This window comes from Eschrichtius robustus, chromosome 19 (genome assembly GCF_028021215.1).
Source record: "Eschrichtius robustus isolate mEscRob2 chromosome 19, mEscRob2.pri, whole genome shotgun sequence".
In the NCBI taxonomy this organism is placed as follows: domain Eukaryota; kingdom Metazoa; phylum Chordata; class Mammalia; order Artiodactyla; family Eschrichtiidae; genus Eschrichtius; species Eschrichtius robustus.
Genome location: NC_090842.1, coordinates 14,579,821 through 14,601,640, shown reverse-complemented (window position 1 = coordinate 14,601,640; position 21,820 = coordinate 14,579,821). Strand labels below are relative to the sequence as shown.

At 39.4% G+C, this 21,820-nt stretch overlaps 1 protein-coding gene across 2 annotated transcripts in view; it reads left to right on the top strand.

The window, feature by feature from the left end:
• HYDIN (HYDIN axonemal central pair apparatus protein) overlaps positions 1-21,820 on the top strand; it is a 348,607-nt gene that overhangs the window by 62,471 nt on the left and 264,316 nt on the right. For both annotated transcript variants that reach the window (XM_068527442.1, XM_068527441.1), the window contains exons 8-9: positions 2,328-2,511; positions 16,919-17,018. In XM_068527442.1, the coding sequence (XP_068383543.1) occupies positions 2,328-2,511; positions 16,919-17,018 (284 nt within the window). The remainder of the gene's footprint in view (positions 1-2,327; positions 2,512-16,918; positions 17,019-21,820) is intronic.

The following is a 21,820-nucleotide window of genomic DNA, read 5'->3' as shown; positions in this document are numbered from 1 at the left end:
AAATGGGTTAAATCCATGGTTTTACTGAAAGAGAAGGCTGGTGTGATATTACACTCTCTGATGAGAGGTCTCTTCGTCTGTAAAACAGAACCACCTCTGAGTGCAAGAGACCATGAGTATCAGCACAACAAGATGGTGAAACAATAGACTGAGGCATATAGAAGTCCTTGTTGGAGTCAGCCCAGCTTAAGGTGGTGTTGCACGTTCCCTTCTTAGACTCTCAGCCATGGCTCTAATTCTGCATAGAGGGCAAAGAGGATGACATCTGGTGTCCCCTCCCCCCCCGTGCATTATACAGCTGTCACTGATTCAAGAGCCCCAACGGCGTGGGAGAGGGCATCATTTGGGAATTTCTGTTTTGTCCTCTTTTGTTTTCTGGTGTAAGGGCTGAGTTAATCATACCCCTCAATTCATAGAGCGTTATCATCCTTGGTCCACATAAAGCACGTTATCCCCACAGCCCATTTCTATTAACCCCCCTAAGTAAATGTAATGTATATGATTCCCATTATTTATTTAGCCAATACTTCAATCCGTTACATCAAATTTACCCACTTTTTTTAGTATTATTGCTAGAACTTTGATGAACCTCTTTGTTGCTCTTTATTTACATCCATGATTGTTTTTTTTTTTTGAGAATTTATTCCTAAGGAATAGATATCAATAAATTCCACTTGTAGGAATACATGGTTTCCTTTCTTTCTGTGGACTGAGCTGTCTTTAATTTGCCCTGCCCTGCCCAGCAATATAAAAGGACAGCTGCTCTGGTTACCTTGTACACTGCTTCCCATCTAGCAATAAAAAGGGAGCACAGAATGCTTTCTTCCTTGGGACCAGAACATACTGAACCTATTTCTTTGACTTCTTTATGCTATGTGACCAAAGGATCCTGAACACTAAAGTTATTTAAAAAAGAGTTATTTGACATTGCTGAGCATGTGGTTTGTGTGAAGTCATTTAGAAAATAGTTAAGGCTGGGAGTGGAATTCAGTGACCCTAGCCTCTCAGTCAGTACTCACATTACTAAATAATTTATCTCTCACCACTGGTAATACCAGTAAAATGCTGGGAAAATGGTCACGTATCCTGGGAGGAGATGAAATTCAGTCTTCAAAGTTCAGGTGAAGTAACAGACACAGGAGTAATGTGAGCATAGCCTGAGTAACGAGTAGAATGTCGGGAAGGCTGCTTTTCTGACTTATCACAAGGGATATGAAGATCTAGAAAGAGAGAAAAAAGGACGTGTCTCCAGGTGTAGTCTGAGCATTTTATAAGCTTGACAGCTTGGTAATTGCCTGCGGTTGATACGAGGAGAAAACTGGCATTTATTGAGCAACTGCTTTGTCCCAGGAACTACACCAGGTCCTTGATCACATTTAATTCTCAACATATCTTTATGATGGAGGAGCTCCTATTCTTTCCATTTTATTGATGAAGGCACTGAGGCTTAGAGGATTTAAGTAACTCCTGAAGTCACAGAGTAAGTAAATAGATAGTAGAGTCAGTACCAAAACCTAGGCGTTGGGACTTCCCTGGTGGCACAGTGGTTGAGAATCCATCTGCCAATGCAGGGGACACTGGTTTGAGCCCTGGTCCAGGAAGATCCCACATGCCGCGGAGCAGCTAAGCCCGTGCACCACAACTACTGAGCCTGTGCTCTAGAGCCCGCGAGCCACAACTCCTGAGCCCGCATGCCACAACTACTGAAGCCCGTGCGCCTATAACCCGTGCTCCAGAACAAGAGATGCCACCGCAATGAGAAGCCCGTGCACTGCGACAAAGAGTAGCCCCCGCTCGCTGCAACTAGAGAAAAGCCCGCGCCCAGCAACGAAGACCCAATACAGCCAAAAATAAATTAATTAAAAAAACAAAAACAAAAGAAGCTCTAGGCCTTGCTGGCTCCAGATTCTGTTCTCTAGGTAATAACAGCTAGGAAGGAATTCAAGCTAAGCAAGTGTAGAAGAAATGAAATTGCACTTAAAGTGTGAGAGGCAGGGTATATGTTAAATATTGAAGAAGCAGCCTGGAAAACACAATTACCTAAAAGAAAATATTTGTCCAAATATACATAAGGGCTCAGGAGTAAGCAAATGGGCATTGAGTAGGACAGGAAGCCTGGGAGCACTTCTTGAAGGAAGTGAGCTGAGGTTCTTGAGAGGTTAAAGTACAAGGTCACTCAGCTGGTATGTTATAGATTCAGGGCAAGGAAGGACCACCCCAAGGTCATGGGTGAGACTATTCCCAAGAGGATGGGCTGGTGGGGAGCCCTTTACAATGTTCTTCATGGGAGTATCAAAATGAATCTCATGTTTCTTGCTTTTTTTTAGGGTCTGTGATGATCTTATCAAAGAGGAAAAGAATGAGACCGATGGGTTTCTTGAGGAGTGCATTATTGATCCTTCACTCCAACAGCGTCTTTCCATTCTGTCCCGCACCTTTGAGAATCAGAGAAAGCTGGTTCAGGCAGATAGCATGCTCTTCTTGAATAACATTTTCAGTGTTGAGCCGCTGGTAAGCACATAAATACATCTGACCTTACAGTAAATGTAGTGGGGATGCAGGGCTTAATTTGATGGGATTACTCACTCTGAGATTGATATGGTGAGTTCCAAGAGCATAAAGATTCCACCTGAGGAGCCTCATCGTCGTTATGAGACCGTGAATGAAGATTAATAGTAAGAACACTCAGAGGTTACATTTACAGGTCACACTTTATATGCACCAGTCACTGTTAAACACTTCATATATATTACATACTTTATCTTGTTTGTATGTATATTATCAGTTGTAATCAGTCCCCCATTCTACAGATGAGGAAATTAAGACTTAGAGAAATTTGATAACTTACTCGAGCCCAAATGATTAGTGTCAGTAGTTAGAAATTTATCCCTGATTAGCCTCACTCTAGAGCAGGGTTTCTCAACCTCTGCGCTGTTGACATTTGGGGCTGGATAATTCTTTGTCCTGTACATTGTAGCATATTTAATAGCAGCCCTGACTTTTACCCATCGGATGCTAGTTGTGACAACCCAAACTCTGTCCAGATGTCAGATGTCCTCTGGTGGGCAAAATCACTCGGGTTGAAAACTGCTTTGTCCTTAATTCACTCAATAAATACTTATTGAGTGCATGTTCTGTACCAGGCACTGCGTATGTACCAGGCATCGATGAACAAAACAGACATAGTCCTTGACCTCAATGTCTATCTAGTGAGACCTGAGCCAGAGCTAGAATGGGATCTGTCTGATTCCACAGACTAAACTTTTTTTTTAGGTGTACAACATAGTGATTTGATATTCTTATAGATTATACCCCATTTAAAGTTATTACAAAATAATGACTATTATCCCCTGTGCTATACAATATATCCTTGTTGCTTATCTTTTTTATACATAGTAGTTTGTATCTCTTAATTTCATAACCCTATCCTGCCCCTCCCCCCTTCTCTCTTCCCATTGGTATACACTAGTTTGTTTTCTATATCTATGAGTCTGTTTCTGTTTTGCTGTATACCTTTGTTTGTTTTATCTTTTAGATGATAACATACAGTATTTGTCTTTCTCCATCTGACCTATTTCACTAAGCATAATGCTCTCTAGGTCCATACACTTGTTGCACATGGCAGAATTTCATTCTTTTTTATGGCAGAGTAATATTTCATTTTGTGTGTGTGTGTGTGTGTGTGTGTGTATCACATCTTTATTCATCTATTGATGGACATTTGGGTTGCTTCCATATCTTGGCTATTGTAAATAATGCTGCTGTGAACATTGAGGTGCAAGTATCTTTTCGAATTAGTGTTTTCCTTTTTTTCGGATTATGTACCCAGGAGTGGAATTGCTGGATCATACAGTAGTTCTATTTTTAGGGTTCTGAGAAACCTCCATACTGTTTTCCATAGTGGCAGCTTCAATTTATATTCCCACCAACAATGTACAAGGGTTTCCTTTTCTCCACATCTTCTCCAACATTTGTAATATGTAGGCCTTGTGATGATAGCCATTCTGACAGGTGTGAGGTGATATCTCATTGTTTTTTTATTTTTTGATTTGCATTTCTCTAATAATTAGCGATGATGAGCATCTTTTCATGTGCCTGTTAGCCATGTGTATGTCTTCTTTGGAAAAGTGTCTGTTCAGGTCTTCTGCCCATTTCTAATCAGATTGTTTGGTTTTTTTGATATTGAGTTCTATGAGTTGTTTATATATTTTGGATATTAACTCCTTATCTGTCATGCCATTTGCAAATGTTTTCTTCATTCAGTAGGTTGTCTTTTCATTTTGTTGATGGTTTCCTTTGCTATGCAAAAGCTTTTAAGTTTCATTAGGTCCCATTTGTTTATTTTTTGCTTTTATTTCTTTTGCCTTAGGAGACAGATTAAAAAAATATTGCTATGATTTATGTCAAAGAGTGTTCTCCCTATGTTCTCTTCTAGGAGTTTTATGGTTTCAGGTCTTACTTTAGGTCTCTAATTCATTTTGAGTTTACGTGGTATAAGGAAGTCTTTTAATTTCACACTTTTACATGTAGCTGTCCAGTTTTCCCAGCACCACTTATTGAAGAGACTGTCTTTCCCCCATTGTATATTTTTGCCTCCTTTGTCATAGATTAATTGACCATATGTGTGTGGGTTTATTTCTGGGCTCTCTATTCTGTTCAATTGATCTATGTGTCTGCTTTTGTACCAGTACCACATTCTTTTGATTACTGTAGCTTTGTAGTATAGTCTGAGGTCAGGGAGCGTGATACCTCCAGCTTTGTTCTTTTTTCTCAAGATTGCTTTGGCTATTAGGGGATCTTTTGTGGTCCCATACAAATTTTAGGTTTACTACTTCTAGTTCTTTGAAAAATGTCATGGGTATTTCGATAGGGATTATATTAAATCTGTAGATTGTTTTGGGTGGTATGGACATTTTAACAGTATTAATTCTTCCAATCCATGAATGCGGGATATCTTTCCAGTTATTTGTATCATCTTCTATTTCATTCATCAGTGTCTTATAGTTTTCAGAGTACAGGTCTTTCAACTCCTTGGTTAAGTTTATTCCTAGGTATTTTATTCTTTTTAATGCAATTGTAAATGGGATTGTTTTCTTGCTTTCTCTTTCTAATAGTTCATTATTAGTGTGTAGAAAATCTACAGGTTTCTGCATATTAATCTTATATTCTGCAACATTACTGAGTTCATTTATTAGCTCTAGTAGTTTTTTGTTGGAGACTTTATGGTTCTCTCTATATAGTATCAAGTCATCTGCAAATACTGACAGTTTCATTATTTCCCTTCCAATTTAGATGCTTTTGTTTCCTCTTCTTGCATGATTGTTGTGGCTAGGACTTCCAATACTATGTTAAATAGAATTGTCAAGAGTGGGCATCCTTGTCTTGTTCCTGATTTTAGAGAAATAGCTTTTAGCTTTTCACCATTGAGTATAATATTAGCTGTGTATTTATTGTAAATGGCCTTTATTATGTTGGCATATGTTCCCTTTATACCAACTTGGTTGAGAGTTTTATCATGAATGGGTATTGAATTTTGTTGAATGCTTTTTCTGCATCTATTGAGAGAGGATCATATGATTTTTACCATTTGTTTTGTTAATGTGGCATATCACAGCGATCGATTTGTGTATATTGAACCATCCCTGCATCCCTGGAATAAATCCCACTTGATCATGATGTATGATCCTTTTTATATATTGTTGAATTTGGCTTGCTAATATTTTGTTGAGGATTTTTGCATCTGTATCCATCAGAGATATTGGCCTGTAATCTTCTCTTTTTTTGGTAGTATCTTTTTCTGGTTTTGGTATCAGGGAAATGGACTCATAGAATGACTTTGGGAGTGTTCCCTCCTGTTCAATTTTTTGCATTAGTTTGAGAAGGATAAGTATTAACTCTTCTTTATATGTTTGGTAGAATTCCCCTGTGAAGCTGAGCAGTCCGGGACTTTTTTCTCTTAGACGTTTTTTGATTACTGATTCAATTTCAATACTAGTAATTGGTCTGTTCAGATTATCTATTTTTTCCTGATTCAGTCTTGGAGGATTGTATGTTTCTGGGAATTTATCCATTTCTTCTAGGTTGTCCAATTTGTTGGCATATGACCATTCATAATATTCTCTTATGATTGTTTGTGTTTCTGTGATATCAGTCGTAATTTCTCCTCTTTCATTTCTTATTTTGTTTATTTGGGTTCTGTCTCTTTTTCTCTTAATGAACCTGGCTAAAGCCTTATCAGTTTTATTTATCTTGGTTTCACTGATCTTTTCTATTGGGTTTTTTTCTTTTTTTGGTCTCTATTTTATTTACTTCCTCTCTTATATTTATTATTTCCTTCCTTCTGCTGATTTTGGGCTTCGTTGTTTTTCTAATTCCTTTAGATAGTAGTTTATGTTGTTTACTTGAAATTTTTCTTGTTTCTTGAGGTAGGACTGTATCGCTGTAAATGTCCCTTTTAGAACTGCTTTTGCTGTGTTCCATAGATTTTGGAAAGTTGTGTTTTTATTGTCATTCATTTTAGTGTATTTTTGCTTTCCTTTTTGATTTCTTCATTGACCCATTGATTTTTAGTAGCACGTTGTTTAGTCTCCATGTGTTTGTGTTTTACCCATTTTTCTTCCTGTGATTGATTTCTAGTTTCATACTGTTGCAGTTGGGCAAGATGATATAATTTCTATCTCTTAAATTTGTTGAGACTTGTTTTGTGGCCTAGCATGTGATTTATTCTGGAGAATGTTCCATGTGCACTTGAAAAGAATGTGTATTCTGCTGTTTTTGAGTGGAATGTCCTGTAGGTATCTGTTAAGTCCAGCTGGTCTCATGTGTCATTTAAGGTCACGGTTTCTTTATTGATTTTCTGTCTGGATGATTTGTTCATTGATATAAGTGGGGTGTTAAAGTCCCCTACTATTATCATATTATTGTAAATTCTTCCCTTTATGTCTGTTAATATTTGCTTTATATATTTATGTGCTTCTTTCACAGACCAAACTCCTGACCACTCTGCCCCACTGCCTCAAAATGAAAATAACCAGCATCTTCTGTGTTTACTATCTGCTAGGCACTGTACATTACCTTAAACTTAGCAAGCATAGAGTGCTGTGAGGGTAAAGACAGCAATAGGAGTTGAGAAAACCCACAGCTAGTTAGAGCTGCCATTCAAACCTGTTGGAGAGAAGACATGGGCACAAGGACACATTAGAATAAAAAGTCACTTGTGAGAAGTGCCATTGACCTATACATACCAGTTTTCCTATGTCTGTACTTCCAAATTATTACAGTATATAACATAGAAAAGGGAGTCCATGGCTAAATAAGTTTGAGAAACACTGGGTTCAATATTGCTTGAAAGGTTTATTTGCTGTTAGACTTATAAAAGTCTTTCATATGATAATGAGCATTATAAATCTCTTAAGAGGGAGCCTTCCCCTTGGAGATATCCTTTGGAACTAATATTTAGTGGGATTTGTTGTGTGAATCACAGGTAAAGACAGACAGTCAGGACACTAGTTCAGAGGCTGAGGTGATTATCATAGGCTAAGAAGTTAGAGTAGGCTTTTTGAGAGCAGAGCCTTGAATTGGGTCTTGCAGGATGGAACTTTTGGAAAACAAAATTGAGGGTGTGCATGGCATGGTTCATTCAAGGCTCCATTAGTGGATCAGTTTGCTTGAAGTAAAGGGTTCATGTGGGAAAACAAGGTTGGAGATGTGGGTTGAGGCTGAATCTTCTCTCATGTCAGAAGACTATCCATGGCTCAACTGAGCAAAGGGATCTTCAGATATAATGAGTTAGCCCAGAAAGAGGTTAAATCAAGGTGAGCATACAGTCTTGGAAGGACAGGACATGCACCTATAAAAGTAGGTCATGCCCAAAGATGCTGAAAAGATCAGGAAGGCATGAAAGGTCCAAGCAAGTAAGTTGCTGAGTGAGGCAGAGGCAGAGGCAGGGAGGAGCAATCAGTCATGGCAATCTTAGACATGGCTGGTAAGGTCCAGAGTGTAGGCAGTCCAAGATTCTTCCTAGCTGGTATGGAGAATCCAGGCTGATGACTGCTGTCCTTTTCTCATAGCCTTCTGGGAGTGGGTGACTCTGGGATGGCAAACATTGGTGGTCAGAAGGAGGTGGGAGGCCTACAGGTAAGGCTTGTATATTTCAAATTCAGAAGTAGGAAGACTGGGCTTACTCAGATTTTCTTCTCCTCGTGCACGAAACCCAAAGCTTCTCGCTGCAGATATATGTGTTAAAACGTGGCACTTAATATGATTCCTTTTGAATTCTAGATAGGAACTGAATTGGGCATTCTTATCACAAGGCATTTTTTCACTATTAGGAGGAAAAATATTTTGTAGAATAATGATACACAGAAATGATACCTTTTTAAATAAATGAGACTAATTTCATTTATATTATGTGAAAAAAAAACCCAGGAAGGGGATAATATTTGCTTAGTACATAAGTGATGTTTATGGCATCTGTAATAATTTTGTCTTTTCTGTACAGTATTCAGGTTTTCTTCTCATGATAGTATTCATTAGCTGATTCTTGATCATTTTTGCAAAATGAAAAATGAAGGCATGAATTTTTCCTGGTGTCATCCTTAATGTTTTTCTGGTCAAAATAGCAGAACTCAGTGTCAGTTATACTGATGTATTTATTGATGTTAAATTTCCTTTTTTCCTACTTAAAGATCCTGATAGTTTTATAGAAATACAGTTCTTGTGAGTGTAATATAATCTTACCTTGTAAATTACTTTGGAAGGTATTTGATGGGAAAATTCTGTAATTTCATTAGCTTCTTGAGTCAAATGTGAACTATGGGTATTTTCCACTATTGAGATTTTGGTTTTATGATACAGGTCAATTCTGTAGTATTTTTGGATGATAGAGTTGGGAAAGGGTTTATAGAAGAGATGAGATCTGAACTGAATGTTGGAGGAAGGGTAAGATTAAATTAAATAGAAAAGAAGAAGAAGGATGTTTCCAATTGGAGAAATTTTGAAAACAAAGAAAAGGGACACTTTTAATAATGGGTTCATAGCATATTAAACAACAATGAAATGATGGATTTTTCTGGAGCAGGTGGTCAAGGAGAATATAAGAAATGAGATCGAGAAGGAGAGTTGGCATATCTGGGCTGCCCTGGCAACCCGTTACGCTATAGCCGACTGTCTCCCACAGTATGTTTTCTGTAAATACTGGATCTGAGGGGTGGTAGTGTGTGTTCCTTGCAAAGGGGTAATTTGTGCTCAAATAAGTTTGGGAAATACTGGTTCAAGAGAAGGTGACTCTCAAAGGGAAAAGTGCAAACAGTACTTCCCCAGGACGAGAGACCCCCTTTCCCACACAGTATCCACCGGAGTCAGCGTTGTGTGGATCCTAGTTTGTTAACTGGTGCTGAGGGTGTCTGAGACTCACTATAAGGTTTGGATTAGGAACAGGATGTGTTCAGTGTGTTTTAGAAAGATTATCATAGCATCAGCTTGTGGATCAAATTGGAAGAGGATGGATAGAGGGTGGGATGGGTAATGCAGGTCAGGCAGGGGAAATTCACTAGTGCAGGGAGGGTCAGGGAAACTGAACATCTCTGCAGGCAAGTGGAGGGTAATGTGTGAGGGTGACACTGACCTGGAACAGCCTGTTGATGGTTGGAAAGCAAAGGAAATGGCAGATGTGAGAGATGCTTGAAAGAAAGACACTAAAGTGCTTTTTGACTGACTGGCCATTGATGGTGAGACGTGGTGAGGAATCATATGTCTTCTCAGATCTGAACTAGAGTGACCGGGAGAATTATGATGTCTTTGATAGGAATTAGCAAGTTAGGAGTCCTGGGTTTAACTCCTAGCTTTGCCAATGGCAAATGTGACCTTAAACAAGCAATTTGATCTCCTTTGGCATCAGTTGCCTTTTACACAAAATAAGGATATTTGGGCATGTTGATCCTTTTTAGCTAGTAGGTTATGATTCTCCAGTTTGAGAACAGACTCTGAGATTGTTAACATCAAGGAGTGCCTTATCCTTATCTGTATCCCAGGCCTAGCACAGTACCAATTAATGGGTAGATGAAGGAAGGAAGGAACGAATGAACAAATGGAAATCCATTAATGATGATGAGTTTGGTTCTGAACATGTTGAATTTGAGATGACACTAGATGTCCAAATAATTTTGGAATTGCAGTACTTGTGGGATGGGAATCAGGACTGGAGGTGAGTATCCTTTAGAGGTCTTCATGGAAGGCGTGAAAAGCGGATGGAAGTTCTAAGAGCAGAGCAAAGAAGGTAACTTGCAGTGGACCCAGGACAGCCCCCAGGTGCTCATCTTTAGAGGCCCTGCAAAGAGAGGATAGGCTGTGAATTCACAGAGAAGGATGGCCAAGAGGAGAACCGGACAGCTGAGAGCTCGCCAGCCTATCCTACATGTTTTTCTACCCTATTATGCCTTGTTCATCACCATTTTCTACTGAAGGATCTTCTGAATCTTGCTCACATGGAAGATCAGTTATGCCAAATGGCCACTATTTAATTTCTGACAGTTGAGCTATGCATCAGTGATTAGTTTTTTTTTATTAGGATGTGATTCGTTTTAATTAGCTTCTTGATACGAGCTGAGTTCATAGTAGAGACAGAGATGATTAAAACCAAGCAGTGCCACCTACTGATCTAACAGTCAATCTCCAATTGACGGCCTGTTCAAAAAATAAAAATAAAATTGAAGGTTGATGCAGGGGTTTAGAGACTACCTTGCTTTCTGATGGGCCCTTCAGCCTCTGTGTCCACCAGGAAGGATATTGTCTTCAACTGAGGCAAACTTAAAAAGTAAACAAAAAACAAAAAAATCCCATGTTACCTTAGGGTCTGAAAGGAAGTAAGAAATGAATGCTTATATTCTCAGACCTATGTCTATATATCCGGTTCTTTAAATGCGTCAGCCAGGGGCTTCCCTGGTGGCGCAGTGGTTAAGAGTCTGCCTGCCAATGCAGGGAACACGGGTTCGAGCCCTGGTCTGGGAAGATCCCACATGCCGCGGAGCAACTAAGCTTGTGAGCCACAACTACTGAGCCTGCGCGTCTGGAGCCTGTGCTCCGCAACGGGAGAGACCGCGATGAAGAGTGGCCCCCGCTCGCCGCAACTGGAGAAAGCCCTTGCACAGAAACGAAGACTCAACACAGCCAAAAATAAATAAATAAACAAATTTAAATGCGTCAGCCAAAACAAAGTTTAGTTTAGCCCTTATTGTGTTCTCTGTGTATTGAGTGTTGTATGGGAACACTGTTCCTATTTTAGAGGCTCTTTCAATTTAAAGTAAGTAGATTCAAGATTAAGAGATCAGTCACTGTCCTTAAATTGTCAAAAAGTGGTGATGGGTTTGAATTTAAATCACATTTTATTTATGTGATCATGTGAGAAGTAGTTTGACTCAATGCTGTAAGAATGTCTGATCCAAAACTCTAGAACTGCAAGTTCTTACTCTGTTCTACCACCACTTGGCCACTGGTTAATTCCACTGTCTCAGCTCACTTTCTTCCCATCATGCTCATTGCCTACCATTGCCATGGGGTCTGTTGGAAGAACCTTGAGGAGTTATGCTGGGGCATCTTTGGTGCTGATGTGGTCACAGAGTGCAGAAGTGGGAGTTTTTCTTTTGAGAGACCCCAGACATGTTCATTGAAGATGAAGGGAGTGGGCAAAGACCCAGGGAGAAGGCATTCCTGGGCAGATACAAGAAAATGGGCTGGAAGGAATTTTTTTTACTTGGTAGTTTATTGATATTCTAATAGTAACCATAATTGTTGTTCTAGTCATTAAAGCATGTGCTGTATTACTACTATTTTTATCAAATTCCTCATGTCTATTCTTTTGATAATGTCTTGAAATATTAATGTAATTAACCTAAAATTTCCCATTTATTCCTGACCTAGGGAAGGTAGTAAGTTCTATAGAATACTGATCATTTCTCAGGCCACTTGCATCCATATAGTTTTCTTCCCCCTTTGGAAAAGAATTGTGAAATTTAGTCTATTAGGCATGTTTTGTGCCTTCCAGAAAAACAAGTGGAATTGACTACCTTCAGAAATACAATATTCTATTTTACTAGATGGACTTTGGCTGTACAGAATTTTGACAGTCTCATTGTGTTATTTCCTCTGCTTAGGTCTCTTGGGTACCCTGAGTGAGAGAGAGTCAGAGATAAAAAACACAATTGCGAGAATTGAGAGGCAGAAGAATATTACAGGGCAAAAAGAGAGAATTAAGCTTTTGGTTTCCATGGGCATCTAGGAGTCCTCTGAGAAATCACAGCACAGGTGTGCTAGCCTTGTTTCTGAACTCTGGTACTGCTGGCTCAGGTCACACTTTTAAGATGCAGCAATTTTCTGAATGTTGAACACTTGATATTTTCTCAGGAATAAGGGTCTGAGAATTTAAAGATCTTTGCCCAAACTGGCCCTAAATGATTGGCCGGCTGACATCAGTGAGCAGGGAAGACATTTCTGCTCCTTCATCCAGAATCCCTAGGGAAGCTTCAGCTTCATGTAACTAAGCCTTAAAAAGGGAGAGAAACTTGATAATTTCTTAATTACCATGTAAGTAACAGTAAACCATGCTTTGTTGTCACCTAAGCCTGTGGAAAACATGTGGTTCAGCAATTCAGACTCTGAAAGCACAGCTCAAATTTAGTTTATTTTTCCCAGATCGGCATAGCATGTGAGCTCAGCAGAACCAGGTTGGGTGGGAGCCCAGATGGCTACCAAAGAGGAAAGATCTAGCTTTTTACTGCAACCCCCTTCCACTTCTTGTATCATTAGTCGTGAGTCACATTGCAAACATGTGGGCACTGACTCCTTGGAAAAGGGCACCGGAAAGGAGAAAGGAGGACAGGGATCTGCTGAGAGCAAACTGTCCTTCACAAGTCACGGCTCTTTTGTCGGTGTGGTTTTCCCATTCTTCACCCTCCCTTTATTATTGTTCATCCTCTCAGATCTTTGTGCTAAGATTAGAGAACCAGTGGAGGTGGAAGGAGGCCTAGGGAAGTCTTAGAAACAGCAAGGTTCCTTATGGCTCATTAAATAAATTAAGACCCTATACCTATAATATATATATATATATATATATATATATATATATATATATATAGAATATAATATATTATACACATATAATTTTTAAGGAGATCATTTTAATAAGACACCTTTCTCATGATCATATTAATGACCTATCATGAACCAGTGGTGACATGTTCATAGACAGCTTTCAGAAAGTCTCAGAACTGTCCCTGTCGAGTCACTTGGTTGTTCTTGTTCCAGAAACTCCATTTCCAGAAATATTTAATATTGGGGCAAAAACTGCAAACATGGAAATTAACTTTAGACCTGAAAATTCAAAGTTGATTCCTTCTAGCAGGTCACTTGATTAATAAGTGAAAGGCAGTCATGGGTCTGAGGGAAAAACAAAACATTAAGACCAAGAAGGAAGATAATTACAGTAAAACTGAAGGCCAGTTGGACAATTATTTTCAACAAACAAGATAATGGTCATTTACAGATTATATTCTCCATACTCATCTCTCATTTGGAGCAGGAAAATGGGCAGTGATGGGAAAGGAGTCATATATGGAAGGAAAGCAGAACAGCAGGGGGTTCTGTACGATGAGGCTGGTTTCACAGGACTGGGAGGAAAGGATATTGATGTCAGAGCCAGTAGGGAACATTCTGAATGTTTTGGCTTTCAGAAAGAAACTTTAGAACTGAGCAATAAAGAAAGAAAAATTCTTTTCAGAGACATAAATGACATGGAAGTTAACTTCAGAAGTGTGGGAAAAGTAATATGAAATGTATCAAAGATATATAAGTAGCAGTGGGGTCATGTTAGGCTGATTGCCTGTTACTGGAGTTTGCTCTCTCTGATTTGGTAGAAAATGCTTTTGCTGTAAAGAAATTGAAGTTCTTTAACTTTTATTTTAATCCCAACTGAAAAATAAAAGTGTCCTTCTGCATGTTCCTAACTCCTTCAAATGACCTAATATTGAAAACATCCCTCTGTGGGAGGAAACTGAATGACCACACTTCTGTTTTTATAGATACACTCAGCCCTCTTAATGCACATTACTTGATACAAGCCCAGGAGAGGTTTTAGCATAGGATTTGTCCTTGAATTATCTCCGGGGGCTCAGTAAAAGCCATAAATTACTAGCAGATGTCTTAGGCACAACAAAACCGCTGCAGCCCAGGATAAGAAAGCACGGCACCCACAGTCCCATTCTCCCAGTCTGAAGAACCCCGGGGACTCAGATTCCTTTGTGCTGGTCTTGCCTCACCAAGCGGAAGGGCTTCTCAGCCTCCAGGGGGCTCCATATCAGACAGTCCACTCCTGGATCACATCCAAATGTCACTGCTCCCTCCTCTCGGAGGTTCTGGTTGCTTCTCTGTAGCATGTCTGTCCCACCGTTTTCCAACCCACCAGTCTGATAATCAGACTTCTTTGATGATGGGATGTGCAAGAGTGCTTCTGGGATAGAACTTAAGTTTGTTGCCTTCTTGTATGCACGTGGACCCTGGATTTTCTTGTGTTTGAAAGTGGTCTGGCCCAGCTCAAACCGTAGGGACCTTGAATTTGCACACATGTACCGAGCTTATCCGATTCCCAGCATATCCTTTTTGGGGCATTTCTTACCACTCTGGTGAGACTTTTCTAGCAGAGGTTTTCTAGGGATCCAAGATGGCCCCAGTGGTCAGTTTGGATAGGAACAGGTTAGCTGTGTCCATTCTACACTTCTAAACAAAGCAGAGCCTAAACCCAGCAGGGGAATACATTTGTCTCATGGGTTAGGAGTAAGGCCAGGTCTTTAGACATTCTGAGATGGACTACCCACTGATACACCAGTGAATGGATGAGCCACTTTTTCTGCCTGGCCTCTCTGCTCATTCTGGCCATGAGTGTTCCTAGCACTCCATATCACTAAAAACCCCCACAAATCAAAATGGGCCAGGTAGTCGCTGTTTATCAGAATAAAACAGATACCCGTTTCAAGGTTTGGAAAAGCGCCACGTTGAAATGCTCAAATAAGCAAAAGTGCTTAGGACTTCCCTATGCCCTGCATGATCTCAAAAGTCCATGTCAGCTCTAAAATTGTATGACTTTTGTGGTCCCAGTTGAGGAGAAAATGGCAGAAGTAGACTGCAAAGATGAATAGGCATTTGCCAATAACTACACAGTGTGCAAACTGAGTGATGCGAATGATTCAATAAATACGTTGAACACTTACTAAGAGCCACTTCTGGTTTAGGTGCTGGAGATAGAACAGCACCCACCCTCATGGAGCCTTCATTCTAGTGGGCTGATGTGGAAGTGAGAGCTCCTGGGACCCACATGACACCCACAGCCCTCACTGCTACTTCTTTTTTTTTTTTTTAATATTTATTTATTTATTTGGCTGCGCCAGGTCTTAGTTGCGGCACACAGGATCTTTGTTGCCACGTGCGGGATCTTTGTTGCAGCATGTGGGATCTAGTTTCCTGACCAGGGATTGAACCCAGGCCCCCTGCATTGGGAGTGCAGAGTCTTAACCACTGGGCCACAAGGGAAGTCCCCCTCACTGCTGCTTCTTGGAGGCTCTGTGCCCTTCATGCCCTTCATGCTTCTGAAGCAGGGCGACGTTGCCTGAGAAGCACACTCGCCAGGCTGTTACCTTCGTAAGCAAACCCAAATTGGCTCTAGTTTTCTGTTTTCCCCATCTTGTTTGACGTCTGCATTTTAAACCACTTTGCTCTCTGCTTGATTCTTTACTCCAGCACTATGTTCAGTTCCAGCGAAACTGGAAATAGAACGTGCATGTGGGACTGTCTGAAACTGGATCCTAATTATTTATCAAGTTGCCTTTCCTTAGTTTTCTATTTAGTTGGTAGGACCATTTATACATTTTTGGATGTGCTTATCACTGACGTTCTTGGCCTTATTTACAAAAACCATAGGAAAAAAAAAAACACATTTTCCCCCTAATTTTTCTGATACTTTCATCTTAGTCTTTCCAAGTGGCATAAGAATAACATCAGTCATAGCAAACAGTTATTTGCTGAGCTCTTACTGTGTACTGAATGTGGGTCAGAAAGCATTTGACCTGCATGATCCCTCGTCAGACCTTAGGAAACCCTTTGATGCAGGTGCTATAGCATCTCCTTTTACAGCCCTGAGAAGTTACATGGTTAGTACAAAAATATTTTTCAAACAAGGGGATTCTGATATGTGGTAGGTTGCATTACAATTTCAAAACTTGGTTTTCTTATTGTGACTTCTGAGTAGTTTGAGTTAAAACGAGAAATAATATCACACTGGATCAGAACCAGAGTTTGATCTGGCCATTGTTCTGCCTCGGGCCATTGCCGTTTTCACAGAATAAGAGGATTTCCTTATGCTGTCACTCAAAAGTTAGGAATGGTTTCTCCATCAAGTGAGTTAGATACTTCTTTCCCTGTGGCCTTTCTGGACCTTATATAGATAAGGCGCAGCACTTATCACATATATTTCAAGATATTTGTGTACATTTTTATCATCCCTCTGAGGTGTGAGCTCCATGCAATCTTAGACCATACCTTTCTTCATCTCTGAAGCCCAATGCTGGACACACAGTGGCATACAATGAATGTTAATTGAATCCACAAATTTTAAAAATGCCCTAAACACCCTAGTTTCCTTTAGTAACTAATTATATATTCATGAACTCACTGAAATGATCTTTGAAGCTTGTTTCCAACTTGTACCACCTCTTAACAAGTAGTAGAAATTTCCTATCTGTTGGGTAAAATTGTGCTTTCTTTTATTTGTTGTCAAAATATTTCCTTCAAATTTCCTGGAGCTACAACAACAGCATTTAAAAGCAGTGCCTTCCCTTCATCATATTGTTATTTAATGATTCTTTCATGTTTTTAGGAAGGTGATGTCTGGCCCAATTCATCAGCTGAAATCACTGTGTACTTTAACCCTCGGGAAGCCAAACTCTACCAGCAGACTGTTTACTGTGACATTTCAGGTAAAGACTTCTTCCGTGTGGTAAACTCAGGTTACCGAGTGCCTAGAGCATAAAGTGATAAAGCGTGTGTGTGTGTGTGTGTGTGTGTGTGTGTGTGAGAGAGAGAGAGAATGTTCTGGCTATGTGCAGTGTATGATATCAGTAGGGGAATGATGGAGTCAAGCTAGGCATGTCACACTTCTTTCTAGTACAGATCAAACTTTGAAGTACATTACAATTGTGGTGTGATGGGTGGGGATGGGAAACCATGGGTCTGGGTTACCCTTTGATTTTTAGAGTAGTAAGAATATTACTTGACACAAATTCTCACAGTGTTATATCACAATGTTTTGTTCTTTTTATAGTATTTGGCTACTTAATTTTTTCCTTTTTAAGTTTTTATCATAGTAATGCATGCCAAGTGAGATGGGAAGGCAGCCTGGCAGTGGCCAGAGCTACAAGGAGGGTGTACTAGGAGGGTGGCAACCTGATGGCTTCAGGAGGTTGGATACATATAGAGGAGTTAAGCAAAAAAGTAAATATATTGAGGATAACAAGAGCCAGTATTTTTCACTCTCGGAAGGAGTAGATACAAATGTGGGAAGGAGGAAGCCTAAGATGAGCCCTTTGGTATTGGAATGGAATTGGAGTTATCACTATGAACTCAGGGTTGCTGATATGCATGGGTATAGAAATAAATATAAATGTAAATATATGTATATGTGTATGTACATACATATGCTTAATTCCTAGCTATGTTCACTGAGATGTCATGGAAGCTTTGAGACCCTAATAGCAATGAGCACAGCTAGCACCCAAAGCTCGGTTTCTAAATCCCACCCTCCACTCAAAAGGAACCTTGAAGAATTGATTGATTCTAGAACTGAGGCAGAGAAAGAGCAAGATGAGCCTGGAACATCCTTTTGTGCTGGAAAATAAGGAAATGCTTAAAGAAAGACAGATATGTCAAAATGACACAGAAGCCAGCAAAGAGACTCTCCCTGACCAAATTTGGAACAAGCCAAGAATCAAAATAAATAATGTCACTAATAGATTATAACCAATTGAATAAACAGGAATCTATGAATCTACTCAATAAAATTTGCCATTTGGCAATCATAGTAATAACCAATCCTGGTGAAAATCACCAATGGCTTAAAAACTAATAGGTGAAAGCGAGGTGTGGAACAGGCTTTAACATAGTCTCAAAATATCCTCCCTCAAAATACTTATTAATCATAAAGAGGAGAAAATTAACTTTACACTAAAGAGACCTGGTAGATGTCATCTTAGTTAATACCAGCAAATAGAGCAAATCAATGTCGTGTATCACCCGCTAGGATGCAAAGAAAACACAGCATGTCTTCAATGATATTAGGACCAAAATACCTAACTTGGGTCTAATAACAAGGAAGCATCAGACTAGCCCAAACTGAAGGACAAAATGAGATGACCGGCTTGTAATCTTCAAAAAATATCAAAAAATTTAAGAAGAAAAGACTGAAGAACTGCTCCAGATTGAAGGAGACCTGGGAGACATGACATCTGGGTGCAACATGTGAGCATGGATTGGATCCTTTGCTACAAAGGGGATTATTGGGCAAAGGATGTATAGAAGTTCTTTGCACTACTCTGGAGACTTTTCTGTATTTTAAAAATGTTTCAGAATTTTTTAAAAAGCTGATGCCAATAAATAAGTAAAACATGCATATAGTAATATTATGAAGCTAAATAACAGTCTACTTCTCCAGTACTGCTTCCAAGAAGTACTTTTAGGTGTTTCTTGTGGTGGTAATTTCCCTTGCTGATTCTATGCTTATATGACTATTTGTTGATTTATCAATTTTATATACTACTTTTGAGTCCTCAATATGAAAGATGAAGATTTAGTTCACCTCTGTCTCCTCTACCACTTCCTGGGCTTATTGGTTTATAATTTACATGCAGTGAAATTCACCCTTTTTTGGTGTACAGTTCTGTGAACTTTGGCAAACCTAAACAGTGATGTAACCACCACCAAAAGCAAGTATAGAATATCTCCATCACCCCATAAAATTTCCTCATGCCCCTTTACAGGCAATTCTATCCCCCACCTTAGCCCCTGGCAACCCAGTTATTTTTATTATATTTATTTTATTTTATGAGTTTTATTTATAACCTTAAATAACTTTCATTTATATACTTAAAACTATATTTTTGGGTCCATCAGCTCTACAGTATCTCTGGATGTATAAAGATATTGGAAACCCTAACCTGCCCACTGCAGTTCAACCCTATTTCTCCCTCTTCTGTGAGTTATTCTACTTTGTGTTGTCATGGTTGATAACCACATTCAAGTCTTCTATTTTGACTACATAAACTTTATACACTGAAGGGTCAAACTGTATTCTGAGATTACATTTTATATTCTGTTGGTTGAGTGTTCTGACCCTTAGTCACTCAAAGAATGTCCTTAAGGTCTGTATCTTGTAGATTCTCTTTCTTTACTGTCCACCACTTTTTCGTAACTATACCTTGTCTTAGCTTACTTCATAATTGACTTGACTCTTTTGTACAACTTTTGGTATTTTCCCCCCTATGGTTTCTAATTCCTCATTTCTTTATTCCTATCTAATTTCAGAATTCATGCCCTTCTTCTCCTTGAAGACATTTCCTCCAAGCCCACCAGCTTTTTATTCTAATTTAGATCAGTTACCTCCTGCACAGTTTTTATCCAGAAATTTTTCTTTAATTTCCATATGTGTTCCATTATATCTTTTGACTCTCACTTTGCTCAAGTAACTTCCTCAGAAAAAGGGTATCTAGGTGGGAAACTTTGATCCTTGCATGCAAGAAAATGTCTTATTCTGCCTCCATACCAACTTGAGAGTTTAGCTGACTGTAGAATTCTAGGTTCAAAATAATTTCTCCTCAGAACTTCGAAGCCATAGTGCCAACTTTATTGTAAAAATCCAGAAGTTTGAAGGCCACCCAATTCTCCTTCCTTTATAGGTGGCCTGGTATTTCTCTCTCATATTTTCTAGGGTTTTTGTTTTTGTTTTTTTCCTTTTTTTGTACTTGGGGTCTGAAATGTCATGAAGCTGTGTCCAAGAGTGAGTTTTTCTAGTTCGTTTTCTTCAGCTTTCTATGGGCCATTTGAGTCTGGTTACTCATGTGTCACTTCCAGCTCTGGGAAATTTTTTTTTTACATACTTTCCTCCTTTTTTTTTTTCTTTTCATTTTATTCTTCCGGAAATCTTAACATTCCAAAGTTAGACTTACAGGATTGATTATCTGTTGTCAAACAACAAGATTTTAATCCTCAAACATGAATAATAAATAATATTAAATGCCATTTAAAGCTATTAAATAAGGATGCTCAGAGAAATACTGACATTTATTAGTCAGAAAAATCCAGGGTAGCAGGTATGCATTCATAGGGTTACTTCCAATGTCTTCTGGTCTGTGGTTATCTGTTTGTATATAAGAATAAGAAAATGGGTTTAATTTTCAGGGTAGCTAGTGCTACTTACTTCTGCTGTTTAATGTGTAGGTCTCCCAGGAATATGACCGTGGTGATTTTAAACTTGGGGGGAGAGTAATAAGAGTACACAGTCATTAGTATCCCCAAGTGCAAAAATTCCACTATTCTGCAATATCTTGTTTTCAGTCCATATCTATGGACTGTTTTCAGTCCATATCTATGCAGTTACTTTTCTCTTTGTGTAAAGGGGTCAGGCAGTCTACAGGGGGCTGCTTAACCCAAGACTCTGCCACCCTCCACCCACCCCAGGTGTGTATCCCTTCCTGATGATATTTCCTGCACCTTCCTGGGATGTGACCATCACCTTGACTTTTATGATAGTCATTTTCTTGTTTTCATATATAATTTTACCACCTACGTATTTATCCCTAAGCAAAATAGTGTAGTTTTACCTGTTTTAAAAATTTATATGTTGAAATCATACTCTATGTCTTAAGCTGTTAGCACTAGGAAGATAAAGCCATTCAATAAATACTGATTAAATGAATGAGCAAATAAATGAAAAAAATGAATGAATAAGTGAATGAATCCTAGTTTGATCTGCTCTCTCCCTTGCCCATGGATGCTAGATTCTCAAGATGGCCCTAGAATGAATGAAGAATGGACTAGTAGTTTCTGGATTGACAGGTCTGTTTTCACACTTCAGACCAGCATCATCTACCCCGGACTTCTTTTTTTTTAATAAATTTATTTATTTTATTTATATTTATTTTTGGCTGTGTTGGGTCTTCGTTGCTGCACGTGGGCTTTCTCTAGTTGAGGTGAGCGGGGGCTACTCTTTGTTGCTGTGCGCAGGCTTCTCGTTGCGGTGGCTTCTCTTGTTGCGGAGCACGGGCTCTAGGTGTGCGGGCTTCAGTAATTGTGGTACATGGGCTCAGTAGTTGTGGCTTGCAGGCTGTAGAGTGCAGGCTCAGTAGTTGTGGCGCATGGCCTTAGTTGCTCCATGGCATGTGGGATTTTCCTGGACCAGGGCTCAAACCTGTGTCCCCTGCACTGGCAGGTGGATTCTTAACCAGTGCACCACCAGGGAAGCCCCTACCCCGGACTTCTTAATGGATCTGGAGGAAATGTTGGTATATCAGTGTTCAGACATAGGCTGGAAATGGTCCAGTGGCCCTCACATCACAGGTGCTGGGACCTCCCTCCCAACAATGGCTTCCCTGGGATGTTGTATTTGGCCGTATTCCAGGGTGCTGGCTGCTCTCCAGGAGGTTCCCAAACATTACATAACTAATTGCATTTATCTATTGTTTCCTTTGCAATTCTGAATTCTGCCACAGAATTCACATCCTGGGTAAAC